At 43.1% G+C, this 14,550-nt stretch overlaps 1 protein-coding gene across 1 annotated transcript in view; it reads left to right on the forward strand.

Moving 5' to 3' along the window:
• LOC130357489 (uncharacterized) overlaps positions 1–13,842 on the forward strand; it is a 69,099-nt gene extending 55,257 nt beyond the window's left edge. Inside the window, exons 2-4 of the mRNA XM_056560188.1 lie at positions 11,095–11,259; positions 11,338–13,581; positions 13,747–13,842. Coding sequence (XP_056416163.1) covers positions 11,095–11,259; positions 11,338–13,581; positions 13,747–13,794 — 2,457 coding nt within the window. The 3' untranslated portion in view covers positions 13,795–13,842. The remainder of the gene's footprint in view (positions 1–11,094; positions 11,260–11,337; positions 13,582–13,746) is intronic.
• The last annotated feature ends 708 nt before the right edge of the window (positions 13,843–14,550 follow it).

A 14,550-nucleotide genomic window follows, 5' to 3' on the forward strand; every position in this document is an offset into this window, starting at 1 on the left:
TGGTACATGCAAAACACAATACAGTGACCCCTCGACCTACGATGGCCCCGACATACGATAATTTCAACATGCGATGGCCTCTCAGAGGTCATCGCATGTTGAAGGCAGCATCAACATACGATGCTTTTTTATGTCAGGGCCATCGCATAAACGGCTATCCGGCAGCGCTGACTGCTTCAGCTGCCGCCGAATAGCCGTTTACGGTGCCCCGTGAGCTCCGGTGATGGTCACTTACCTGTCCTGGGGGCTCCGGCGCGTCCTCTTTGGAATCCTCTGCATCACCGGCGCTTTTCAACGTCGTCATCACGTCGCTGCGCACGCCGTCCCGTCATCCAATAGGAGCGACGTGCGTAGCGACGTGATGGCGGCGACGGAGAGCGCGGTTTCCAGGGAAGCAGAGGCCTTGCCGAAGCGTCGGGGACGCGGCGACAGCCATGGACGGCGACATCGGGGGCAGCGGTGACGAGCGGTGACAGTCCGGAGCGGCGGGGATAGGTGAGTACAACTTCCTCTAACAGTGGTCTACAACCTGCGGACCTCCAGATGTTGCAAAACTACAACACCCAGCATGCCCGGACAGCCGTTGGCTGTCCGGGCATGCTGGGTGTTGTAGTTTTGCAACATCTGGAGGTCCGCAGGTTGTAGACCACTGTCCTATACTTTACATTGCACGGATCCCTCAACATGCAATGGTTTCAACAAACGATGGTTTGGAACGGATTACCATTGTATGTTGAGGGACCACTGTATAACATAACATTTCTCAAAAAAAGGTTGTCTCTCAAAATTTAACTTATGGAATCAAAAGTAAATTGTAAATAGAAATATAAATAATAAAGGAGGATCAGAGGAGATTCTCATGCAGGATTCAGCTGTAGCTGGATATTCCAATCTCTCTGTGCTGGTGCCACCTTGTGTCTCAATGGAGTGACAACCAATAAGTGACAGAAAAATTCTCTTTTTTTTTTATTTTATTTTTTACAAACAATACAATCCCAAAAAGCTGGCTTCATGCTGTTTCCTAGAAGAGGCCAGAGCTTTTGGGAAGAGCCTCTTGACTCTTGAGCATTTTGACTTCATAGCAACAGCAGACACATCTCTTGGATTCTGCATGATCCTGGGGACTCTGTTTAGACCTGTACATCTTTAGGTTTATAATGTTCTTCGATTTAAAAAAAATATCTCAGTATGTGCCCCAGTGCTTTACCTTTCCAGAACTACCAAGAGCCAAGTAAACACTGTGGGGCAGTACATTTTTCGTTACAAATTACACCTTTTCTTTATTCTCTAGGTCCATATGGTTAAAATGATACCCTACTTGTATAGGTTTGGTTTTGTATTACTAATGAAAAAAAATCCTAAATATATGCAGGAAAATGTATACGTTTAAAAATTGTCATTTTCTGAGCCCTATAACTTTTTTATTTTTCCATGTTCAGGGCGCTATAAGGGCTCATTTTTTGTGCCGTGATCTGAAGTTTTTGTCGGTACCATTTTTGCATTGATCGGACTTTTGATTCATCTTTTCATGATATAAAAAGTGACCAAAAATACGCTATTTTGGACTTTGGAATTTTATTGCGCGTACGCCATTGAACGTGTGGTTTAAAAAGTGGTATATTTTTATAATTCGGACATTTCCGCACACGGCGATACCACATATGTTTATTTTTATTATTATTTACATAATGTTTTTTTTTAATTCTTGGAAATGCCAGGTGATTCAAACTTTTATTAGGGGAATGGATCATTGAAAGGGTTAATGATTTTTTTTACACTTTCCTTATGCAATATTATAGCTCCTATAGGGGGCTATAACATTGCATTAACTGATCTTTTACACTGATTGATGCATCTCCATAGGAATGGATCAATCAGTGTTTTCGGCAATTGAATGCTCAAGCCTGGATCTCAGGCTTGAAGCATTCATTTGGTGATCGGACAGAGCAGGAGAAGGTAAGAAGACCTCCACCTGTGCTACAGCTGTTCGGGATGCCGCGATTATACCGCGGCGATCCCGAACAGCTCCCTGAGCTAGCCGGGCACTTTTACTTTAGTTTTTAGCTCAGCTTTGAGCGTACGGCTAAAGGGTTAATAGCACCGCGATCAGTGCCGCGCGCTATTAGAGGCGTGTCCCGGCTTCACTATGACGCCAGGCCCGCCGCAATATGATGCGGGGTTACCGTGTAACCCCGCGTTATATCACGGGAGCGGGACTAGGGACGTAAGTTTACGCCCTTGGTCCTTAACAGGTTAAGGACTCAGCCCATTTGGGCCTTAAGGACGCAGACAATTTTATTTTTACGTTTTCCTTTTTTCCTCGCCTTCAAAAAATCATAGCTCTTATATTTTCATCCACAGACTAGTATGAGGGCTTGTTTTTTGCGCGACCAGTTGTCCAGTTGTAATGCCATCACTCAATTTACCATAAAATGTATGGCGCAACCAAAAAAATACTATTTGTGTGGTGAAATTAAAAAGAAAACAGCTAACAGATTTTGCTAATTTTGGAAGGTTTCGTTTTCACGCCGTACAATTTACAGTACAAAATGACATGTGTTCTTTATCCTTTAGGTCAATATGATTAAAATGATACTCATGATAACATACTTTTCTATTACTGTTGCGCTTAAAAAAAAATCGCAAACTTTTTAACCAAATTAGTACGTTTAAGATCCCCCTATTTTGAAGACCTATAACTTTTTCATTTTTCTGTATAAGCGGCGGTATGAGGGCTCATTTTTTGTGCCAGGATCTGTAAATTTTATTGATACCATATTTGCTTATATAAAACTTTTAATCCATTTTTTATTAATTTTTTTTTGGAATAAAATGTAATTTAAAAAAAGCAGCTATTTTGGACTTTTTTTTTTTACGCTCACGCCGTTCACCATACGGTATCATTAACATTTTATTTTAATAGTTCAGATATTTACGCACGTGGCGATATTTTCATCACTTTTTATACCTTTGTTCTCATGATCAGGGGGGGGGGGGGGGGTTCTTACAATATGCCATAGCTTTAAAAGATGAGCATACCCCTTTAACTTGGTGGAAGCAGTGACTTGTCCCTTAACGTGAATATATTATTGACTATAACAGCAACATGAGAGATATTAAAGATGGGGACAAATAATGGAGAACAGATTGAGGCCCCATTCTGTCAAACCAGCACTTCAATTTTTTTTAATGTTATATGTGATAAATTGTTTTTAGATTTATACATCACACTGTATTGTGGAAGTGAGATCATAGCTTTGTAAGTACAAATGGGTTTTATAATATGTTTGTACATTAAGTGTCGGTTAAGCATCTGATGCTTTGTTCCTTGAACGATGAAGTAATGTGTCTAGATAGTGAACCTTGGTTTGTCAGAACAGTTTGTACAATCACTCAGACAAGATTATGTAGAAAATATTCCTTACATCATTTTGTTTTAATTACCGTAAAGTTGCACACACTGTAAGAACAACCATGTACTATCACATCCAAATGGTTATAGCGTAAATGCTGCTATTTACAAAAAATCGCCAATAAAGGATTAAAGAGGTTCAAAACAAATACATTCACATCTAAAACATCTTTATAGTCTACAGTCAGGGCCACCGAAGAGCGTAAGGCTGGGTTCACATTTATCAGTTGTCCGGCATAGTTTCCTCCCGGCGTGCACTGGAGGGAAACTGATGGTAGAACTTATCCCATTCATTTGAATGGGGCAGTTCATGATCATCCAGCATCCCAATTTTGATGCCAGATGGTTGGACACAACGGACAGCACCAGACAGGGGAATGCAGCTTGCCACGTTCCCCTGTCCAGTGCCAGAAACAATGGATGCCAGATGCCATACAACTGATGACAACTGATGCACGTTGTCATCAGTTGTGGTATCAGTTGCATTGAGATTTAGACTTAGTTCACCTACGACGGATGCCAGACATATGTGAACCCAGCCTTAGACTGCCAAAATCACTTTCTGTCATGACCAATGGGATTGACAGGGTGACTGAGCCCTAAGCTGGCCCTGGAAACAATCTCCCTGCCTACTTTCCCATCCACCTTAAACAACGGATCGACAACCACGGTGCCGGTCCCTACCTGCGCTAAGGTGAATGAGCATTAAGGTACACTAATACTGTACATTGTCGGAGACAGGCCAGAAACATAATGGTAAAACAACCAAACAACCAGATAAACCACTAAATAGGTCAGGAAACATAAACACTGTTCACACTGGACACAGCACAAAGAACACAAACAGATAAAAGTTCAGAGGACACAGATCAGCAATAAAGTACAGAGGACACTATAAACCAATGGTAATGTACAGAGGACACTCTACACAGTAATCTTGTACACTATGATCAGTGCATAGTACTAAAAACGCAAAAGATCATGGAAGGACATAAATACTAACTCCAAATAGACTTCTAGGCAGCGGGCACACTCCACCGTATGATCAGGATACTAGCCTAGAAGGAAACAGAAATATAATACACGGAACACTGTACTGAGAAACAGATGAGTCTGAACAGACTCCACAAAACCAAACTCCAAAACATGGAGGACTACAAGTCAGGATACCAAACAGGAATACTACATACAGAGCACGGTACAAGCAGGACTCAGTGTGAACACAGACTAAGATAATAAGGTTAAAGCAGAACGATCATTCGTAATCCTAAAAACTGAAAGATGTTCTAAAAACTAGGCAGACTAAAATTTATCATAAACATGACTATTAACCATAATTAAAATTCAGATATTACAAACATATCAAAAGTAAAACTAATAACATAGTGAGAGTAAATCTAATAACCAGCACAGAGTGTAGCAGAGCTCGGGTTTAAATAGCCCCACCCAAGTTCTCATTGGCTAATTCCATTAACTATTCCCTAGCCAGGGAGAATAGCACAGAAAACAGAAAATACATAACAGGGCCTAATATGGAGAAATGCAAAAACACAAAATGAACATTACATTTTCTTAATGGTCAGATAAAGTGCTGATTTCAGCCATTTACTATTGCACCGTTCACACTGTTCACCACTTAAGCACTTGATCGTGTGGCCATGAACAATTGTATACATCCTGTATATTACTGCAACACTGAGGCCGGTGATTTGCTATGGGTATATATGGGTATGTCATCACTACAGTCAAGTAAACAAAGAGCCCTGGGACACTAGAGCAGCAGGAGATCTGTCAGGTAAGTGACGATTTGGTGTTTTTTTTTTGTTCCTTAGATATGGATATATCCTCTTGGGGACGCAGGGTGTATGCATGCACCTTGCATGCCCGATCCTTAAGGACTCAGGGCTTACTTGTACGCCCAGGTCCCGTGTACCGGGTTTAAACCGTTCTCACCAGAAGAGAACTGGTTAAACCTGGTGGGTCCCAGTTGCTACGGGCAGCCAGGACCCATGGCTAATGCCGGGCACGGCCGATGCCCGGTATTAACCCTTTAGATGCCACGATCATAGTTGATAGCGGCATCTAAAACAAAAGTAAAAGAATGCCGGCAGCTCAGCGGAGCTGATCGGGACTATCGCAACAAAATTGTGATGTCTTGATCAGCTTAGCGGATGACGGGAGGGTCTTCACCTACCTATCCGTTGTCCGATCGGCGATCTACTGCTCCATGCAGGCTACAGCAGCAGATCGCCGGTTACACTGATCAGTGCTTTGCTTTGCAATGGCAGAGCACTAATCAGTGTATGCAATCAGAAGATTGCATGTTTTAGCCCCCTATGGGGGCTAAAAAAAAAAGTATGTATTTACACACAGCACATCTGTCAAGAACTGCCAGAATTGAGTGATTAAATGTAGGAAGCTTGGACCATAGACAACAATAGCCAGTGCCTGTCCAATTCAGATAAATGGAAGATGGTACTAGACATTCTTTGCAACCTTTTCAGAGGTCAATCTACAGGCAGGGGGATGCTGATCTCTGCTGTGAATGGTCGGGGTTCCAGTGTTATAGTAGTGTCACCGTTAAATCACCTCCTGTTTGTGTTAAGGAGGAGACTGCTGGGAAATGATCTGTACAAACCAGCAGGTCTTGGGTTTTAGGTCTAGTTGCCAGACTGTAAGCTGTAGGATTTCAGGATTATAATACAAAATGGATGGACAAAAAAAAAAATCACTAACATTTAAAAAGAACTGGACACAGCAAAAACGGGTTCAGACACATTGTTAGAACAAAATAATATTAAAGAAAACCTATTAATGGAACATGAGCTTACATTTTATCAGCAGGCAATTTAAATATATTAAACTTACTGTTAGGAATCACGGCAGAAGTACAGCAAGAGGAAGTGGATTCTCTGGGCCTGTGTGGATGATGATGTGAGCTGTGCCAGGGAGCGGGGTCTAAGGTGCCACTGGTCTTCACCAGAGCCCCCCGCAAAGCGGGATGGTCTTGCTGCGGCGGGTGACACCCAGGTCGCTACCCCTGGCACGACTCGTCCACACAGGTAGCTGGCGGGTTACGTGGCACAGACAGAGACTGGCAGGATGTGGCAGACAGGATGTGGTGGGCAGGACATGGCTGACAGGGCAGAAGGACAAGGCAGGAACACAGGAACAGGACAGGCCGGAACTAGGGACAGGTACACAGACTCGGGAACAGGACTTGACTTGGGAACAGGACTTGAATCAGGCATAGGAATCACGAACAAAGACAGACAACCAAGATCTGGCCCAGGGAGCAGGGAGGAGCAGATACATATGGAGCAGGAACAGGTGCAAGCACTTTAACTAGTTGGGTACTGGCCCTTTAAGAAAGTGATCTCCAGCGCGCGCACGCCCTTGATTGGACCCTGTGCAAGCTATTTTTTTTTTTGATTCTCCTTTCTAGCTGCAAGAATTATTTACCACAATGTTAGTTTTTTATTAGTTCTCTGATTCTTGAAGTCATCCAACATTTCAGTGTACGCAGCCAAAATATTTATAGTACCTCTTTGTATACTACATTCGAGGTTGTGCCCTCAGGTGCTAATATGACCAGGCTTCTAGGTGAACTAACTCTTGAGCAGGCCACATAAAACTGGCCGTGCGAGAAGCAGTCCCTCCTAAGATCAATTCCTGCAGTTTTCAGTGACCCTGTGACTTATTAATCGTCATTGCGAAACAGACCTTAAGAGGAAACTGCAGCCTTTCACCCTTCAGGGGTGGAATTTTAGAAAATGTTAAAACATGTGTTTCTTTATCGCTAATTGTTAGCCTAAAAACAAAGTTTCATGCTTCTAGCTTCAAAAATGACGGACTTCCATACATACTTTCAACCCCTTTTTCACCCCCTTAAGGGTTGAATTTCAAAAAATCCTTTCTTATTCCTCATCTACATCTTAAAAACACCTGTGAAAAAATTTAGCTTTCTAGTTCCAAGGGTTTAGGCTGGGTGTTGATGAGTCAGTAAGTCAGGCCTTCTCTTTTTATATATATATAGATTTATGTATAAGGTACAAATCCAAGACATGGGTGAAAGTTCATTCAGACTGTATGTCCGTTGTTTTTGTGTATTCCAGTTTTATTGGGGGGTCTGTCTGTTTGTTTTATACCTCCTTGGAATTCAGGCACTCTGGCCCATCATAAAATCAAACTGAGATTATGAACCTGGAATAGAGATGCCCCCCACCTGGTAGGGTCAGAGGGGAGGGGGAAATGGAGAAAAGCAGCTATAACTTTAGATGCTGGAAACAAACCTGGGTTGCAAAGCTGGACACAAAGCTGGACAAAGACCCTAAGCAACAGCTGGAGACCCACTCACAAGGACTACTATACCATTATGGACTTTCTTTTTGTTTTCTGAATTTGTCTTGCCAAACTATTTTATGTATTTTTTGTACCTGTATGTCATTTGTTTATTTTATACGTGGCCAGGGCTGGATCATCATTGGCGCTCATGAAGTGCCTGCTCTGGACCTCGGGCCCACAGCCCCCCCGTCACATTCAGGACATTCCTGTGTCCCGAAAAATCTGTTCAGGACACATGGATGCCCCGGTTACCTCTCTGCGGCCCCACGTTTACTTTAACAACGCAGAGGCCGCTGGAAAGTAGCGCACGCAGGGACGTCACTGACGTCCCATGCATGTGCCCATAGAAGAGCAGAGCATCGAGGAGGATGCGCGCATGGTAAGTCACCACTCACCAGCGACACATCATCTTCAGTGTTCTGACCACCCATAGGCCATAGCAGTAGATTGTTACCCTGGACCGGAGGAGTGGTGGTCGGAACACTGGGGCAGTAAACAGGCATACAGCCTCCAGTCATACACTGTATATGGCTTAAGGCTGTATGTCTGTGGGGGAACTGTACTGCACCTAATGTGGGGGAATTATACTGCACCTAATCGGGGGAACTATACTGCACCTAATGTAGGGAATTGTACTGCACCTAATGTGGGGAACTGTACTGCACCTAATGTGGGGGAACATACTGCACCTAATGTGGGGAACTATACTGCACCTAATGTGGAGAACTATACTGCACCTAATGTGGGGGAACTGTACAGCACCTAATGTGAGGGAACTATACTGCACCTAATGTGGGGAACTATACTACACATAATGTGGGGGAACTATACTGCACCTAATGTGGGGGGAACTATACTGCACCTAATGTGAGGAAACTATACTGCACCTAATGTGGGGAACTATACTGCACCTAATGTGGGGAACTATACTACACCTAATGTGGGGAACTATACTACACATAATGTGGGGAGCTATACTGCACCTAATATGGGGGAACTGTCAGGGGAGGGGGGGGCATCATAATGAAGTGCTCCATCATCCAGACGGCCCTGTACATGGCACTGTGATTCCTTTTTTTTTCAGATTTAATGTTTAATTAATCAGCTCTGGTCTTTGATCTCTAAATATAGGAGCTCACCTTTGATGACTTGTTGGGACTAGTAGTGGATAGCCAGAGGTCTGGTGGCTTAAAACATTGCACCATCACACTCTCTCTAGCATCTTGGCTGGACCGATAGGGTGTGATCATGACAACTGGTGGCAGCGTCGGGATATATTTAGAGATTTTTAGTGCCTGCTGGATTTCACCTGTAAGAAAATCTTAGCACTAAAAGAAATTGCATACATATTCTTGTGTGTAAATTCCAAAGAAAGAGCTCAATGCTTTAAAAGACATACAAAAAGAGTGCAAGACAGTTCTGCCCTCCCCATCTCCTGTGTTACCTACTTTGTTTCATCTTGGAAATATGGAGGCCCAGTGGAGGCATGAATTGGAGGTTCTGAGGCTGAGAGGGGATGCTTTATCTGCACGCAGTGATGTGCAGGATCAAGGTGACCACAACCCCGCTTGGAACATTTCCCCATGTTGGAGAAAGATGGTGATCTGGATGTGTTCCTGAGGGGATTAGAAAAGGTTTGCCGGCAGTTCCATCTACTTAAGGAACAGTGGGGATGATATCTAACCCCATGGTTGTGAGGGAAAGCTCTGGATGAGTTTGCTTCTCTTCCCTCTGAAAGTGACCAGGACTATGAAGCAATAAAATCTGCCCTGCTCAAAAGTTTTAATCTGACTCCAGAGGCTTATCGGTAAAATTTTTGGACTTTGCAACAAAGCGCCACAGAAAGCTGCATTGAACATACCGGTCAGCTAAGGACTGCATTCAGGCTATGGACTAGGGGCCTACAAGTCACTACTTATGAGGCCCTGGAGCACTTGATGGTCCTGGATCAGTTTCTCCAAACACGGAGCTTTAAAGCCAGAGAGTGGATTTTGGACCACAAGCCCAAGACAGCAGCGGAAACAGCAGAACTAGGAGATGACTTTGCAAATAACTGGGACCCAGCCGCAAAGCGCAAATCTGCACAAGCTGGAGCAAGTACCTGGAGGGGAGCCACACGACCACAAAGCACCACCAGGCCAGCCGGTAAATTCTTGCCATCATCACCAAAAGCAACAGGAGCCCAATTGGGTGCCACTTGCCCCAATAAAAATAATTCTCCACCGGCAGCTGGAGGACACACAGCCGTTCTTCTGGTGTCCGGAGTGATGGAGAAAAGGGGATAACTTGCAGAGTGTAACTGTGGGTGACCGGGTGACAGTGGGTTTACGAGATTCTGGAGCCTCAATTACCTTGGTGTGGCCTGAAGTGGTGGATACAGAGGACATCATCCCTGGAAGAACCATGGCTTTAAAAGGAATTGGAGGTGTGCGAACTGCTGTGCCCATGGCCCGTGTGTACCTTGATTGGAGTACAGGCAAAGGTTTCAAGGAGGTGGGGGTCTCTGAGGACATCCCTGTTAATGTTCTGCTGGGGAATGATTTGGGTTGGATTCTCAGTCATTATGCTCGGGAGGACACTACCTGCACACCAGATGGGCTAGGAGAGAGCCCGGTTCATTCTGAGGTACTGAGCGAGACTTTGGGAGACACTGTGAAATGTGATAACTGGGAGTGAGTGCAGGGGATTGATAAATATTTACCTGGGACTGAACCAGTGATGTTTTCCAAAAGTGAAATGGGGTGTATTGTAAAATGTAATGACAATGAATTACCAATGCCAAAATTTTGTGGAGATGGGCTAGGAAGAGGTGTCAGCAGAGAGCACTGTGGACAAGACAAAAAAGAAATTCAAAAAACAAAGAATTTCCTCTGTAGCATACAGCTGCTAATAAGTACTGGAAGGATAAAGATTTTTTTTTTTTAATAGAAGTAATTTACAAATCTGTTTAACTTTCTGACACCAGTTGATTTAAAAAAAAAAAAGTTTTCCACCGGAGTACCCCTCAAAGAAGTCAAAAAGCCACTGGGCCTCCCCAGTAGTTCTGGTGCCCAAAAAAAGATAAATCCACCAGGTTCTGTGTGGATTACCGAAGGTTAAATGCAGTGACTACCTTTGATGCTTATCCCATGCCCAGAATAGATGAACTGCTTGATCATCTAGCAGGTTCCCAATATGTGACTATCATGGATTTGAGCCGAGGGTACTGGCAGATCCCTATGACCCCAGAGGCCCAGGAGCGGTCAGCCTTTATCACTCCTTTTGGGTTGTTTGAGTGCTGTGTCATGCCTTTTGGGATGGAAAATGCCCAAGCCTATTTCCAATGACTGGTTGATCAGCTGCTAGAGGGCCACAGAGAATACGCCAGGGCCACATCTTCATCTAGCTCCCAACGCAATAAATTTAAGAAATCACGACGCAAACCTGAATATAACCAACGCTCCAATGAAAGACGTTTTACCAGACAGAGAGGAGACACACCGGCACCTGGACCTTCCCTTAAGGTAATTAACCTAACAGATGTGACCTTAACCAATGAACAGGAATCTGTGCTTAGCCTGGGTTTATCTTTTTGTCCTCAGGCTAACTTTAATCTTTTCTGTACAGTAAAAGACATTCAACTATTTGCACGACGCCTGATCCTCAAAAAACTGCACACAAGACACTTTGATCTGAATACTGAAAACCTGTTGGGTTCCACGGTAGAACAGGAGGCTATTTTAAACTTACAATCATTACTGGATGAACAGGATCCTATGCCACAACTAGGAACAGGTGAGTACCCGCGCTACCTTTTACCTAAGAGTGTCACCTTCCCTCCTACGACTTTGGTTCCTGAGGTGGATATGTTTATCAAATTGGTAATTAGGGACTTGAGACGCCTGGCAGAAACAAGAGCCAGTGACAATCTAACATACCCCCAGCGAAAGGCTGTTCAAGAACTGAGGGCTTTGAAAAACGTGGTTATAAAACCATCAGACAAGGGGGGTAATGTTGTCCTATGGCCATCTCATATGTACGAGAAGGAAATGTTTAGACAACTACGTGATTCCAATTGCTATAAGCGACTCACTTTTAACCCCCTGATGTCTTATCAACAGGAATTAGCTCATATTCTGGACAATGCTGTGGAGGAAAACATCTTGAATTTGAAACAGAAACAAGGACTAATTATACAGTACCCGACCATCCCTACAATATATCTATTGCCGAAGATCCATAAGAACGCACTGATACCTCCTGGAAGACCTATTGTGTCTGGGTGTAACTCCCTGACTGAACCAATATGTAAGTGGATTGACTTTTTCTTGAAGCCTCTAGTCGAACTGTTACCTTCCTACATTAAGGACTCAAATGATGTTCTACGTAGACTTGATGGTGTCCAATTAGATGATAACTCCTACCTTGTGACATGTGATGTAGAATCACTATACACGTCGATAAGACACAATGACGGTATAGCAGCCACTAAATTTTTTCTGGAATCCAGCAATTTGGAGGGAGACCTATGTGCCTTAATCCTGGAACTGTTGTCCTTCATTCTAACGAGAAATTTTTTCATCTTTAAAGGGGTCTTCTACCTACAACTGCAGGGAACGGCTATGGGGGCGGCTTGTGCGCCCTCATATGCCAATTTGTTCCTTGGGTTGTGGGAGAGGACCCTTTTTACGTCGGATACCTGCCCCTTGGCTGAAAAAGTACTGTCATGGGGCAGATACATTGATGATATCCTGTTTATTTGGCAGGGTACACTAGACGAGTTGGAACAGTTTATGGATGCCCTCAATAACAACAACTTAAACATTCATCTAACGCATAAAGTGAATAAAACTAATATTGAGTTTTTGGATATCCAGATACAGGCGGACGCCAATGGATTTATCCAGACGAATCTACATCGTAAATCTACTTCAGCTAATACCGTACTACACGCCAGCTCTGCTCACCCCACACATTTGATCAGAAATATTCCCATAGGTCAATTCCTACGTGCAAGACGCCTGTGCTCCACGGAACAGGACTTTGAAATGCAGGCCCGTGATCTAGAGAAAAGATTCCGTGAAAGGGGCTATAGCAATCGGAGCATTAAAAGGGCATACTGGAGAGCGAAAAAAACGGATCGTGCGTCATCCCTACATAGAACAAGGACCAACAAGACAACTGACAACCAGGTGAGGTGCATTTTAGATTATAACTCTCGTAGCCATGAGATTAGGCAGATACTTGAACAGCATTGGCCCGTTCTACAAGTGGATGAGACACTAAATGGTATGATACCTTCGAGACCAGCGATTGCATATAGACGGAATAGAAACTTGAAGGACCTTCTGGTGAGGAGCCACTATGAGACTGAGGAGCCATATTTATTTGGCTCCAAGGGCCCCAAAAACGGCTGCTCCCCATGTGGTAAATGCCTTGCATGTAGTAATATATTACGGACTGATATGTTTCGCAATTCATCCTGTACCAAGTCATATGAAATTAGGCAGAAAATAAACTGTGTAACCAAAGGGGTGGTATATGTTGCACAATGCCCATGCGAATTGCTATACGTGGGCATGACCACCAGGGAGCTCCGCCGACGGGTCAGAGAGCATATCCTGGATATTAATGCGGCAGCCAATGAAACAAACCTTCAGTCTTTGAAAACCCTACCAAGACACTTTAAACTTAAACATAACAGTGATGCCACTCTCCTCAAATTCATAGGTATCGACCACGTCCCGGTGGGTATCAGAGGTGGCCAATGGAAGAAATTGGTTGCACAAAGAGAAACGCGATGGATCTTCAGGCTGGACACACTTGTACCTCACGGCTTAAATGAGGTAAACAGCTATGCCCCATTTTTGTGAGGAGTATTGGTTGGTTTCTGAGCTCGGATTTTTATTAGTGTGTGTAATTAATGGGTTTTAAGTGATTTTTTAGCAGCTTCCATTTTGTTTTAACTGTTGTTTATTAATTTATTCCTTTTTATCTGATTGTCTATCTAGATGTGTTATGAGACTTACCAACCAGGGCCATCACGTGACTACTTCTAGCCTCCTTCTATCGTTGGAGTGACCTTACCACCGGAATCATGTTGGGACTCTCTTTCTCTTATCAATTTTAAAACATACTTTTTTATGTACACTTCCAGGGTCACAATCCTCTCTCTATATATTCTTTTACATATATTTTTAATACTTTTTTTTTTAATATTTATTATTAATTTTATTACTAATTTTCAATTAATTATATATTCCTTGATACGATATTTTTACTCCCACTTCTTATACCCTATGTTTTTTTTTATGCATGATTACAATCCCTCTTTCTTCTTATCACCTCATCACACTTCTACACAGGCCTTTCAATCACATATATACGTTTTTCACTCATACTATTCACTTCTTTCATCCCATCTTACACTCCGTACACTAATCTCACACTACACTGTCACTCCCCTATTTTATATTTTTTCTATATACCCACATTTTTATGCCCCTCTTTGTTTATTTATATTATGTTTGGGGCTCTAATCTAATTGCTTAAATTATATTTAACATTCACTGCTACCCATTTATTTATTTAATTATGACAGTGGTACTAATTATTAAGCCATTTTTCATATTTCCACTTTTTCACACATTCATTGACATTATGGTTCCCCCCCCTTTTTTACTAGGTAGATTTTTATATAGGTTTCTTTTTTCTCCCCCTCTTCCCCTCTTCCCCCTTTCTTCCCCCCCCTTCTTTTCCCCCCCCCCCCTTTTTTCCTGCATGTCACATTTATTTTGTCACTGTGTGTTCACCTT

This window comes from Hyla sarda, chromosome 2, assembly GCF_029499605.1.
Source record: "Hyla sarda isolate aHylSar1 chromosome 2, aHylSar1.hap1, whole genome shotgun sequence".
Taxonomy (NCBI): domain Eukaryota; kingdom Metazoa; phylum Chordata; class Amphibia; order Anura; family Hylidae; genus Hyla; species Hyla sarda.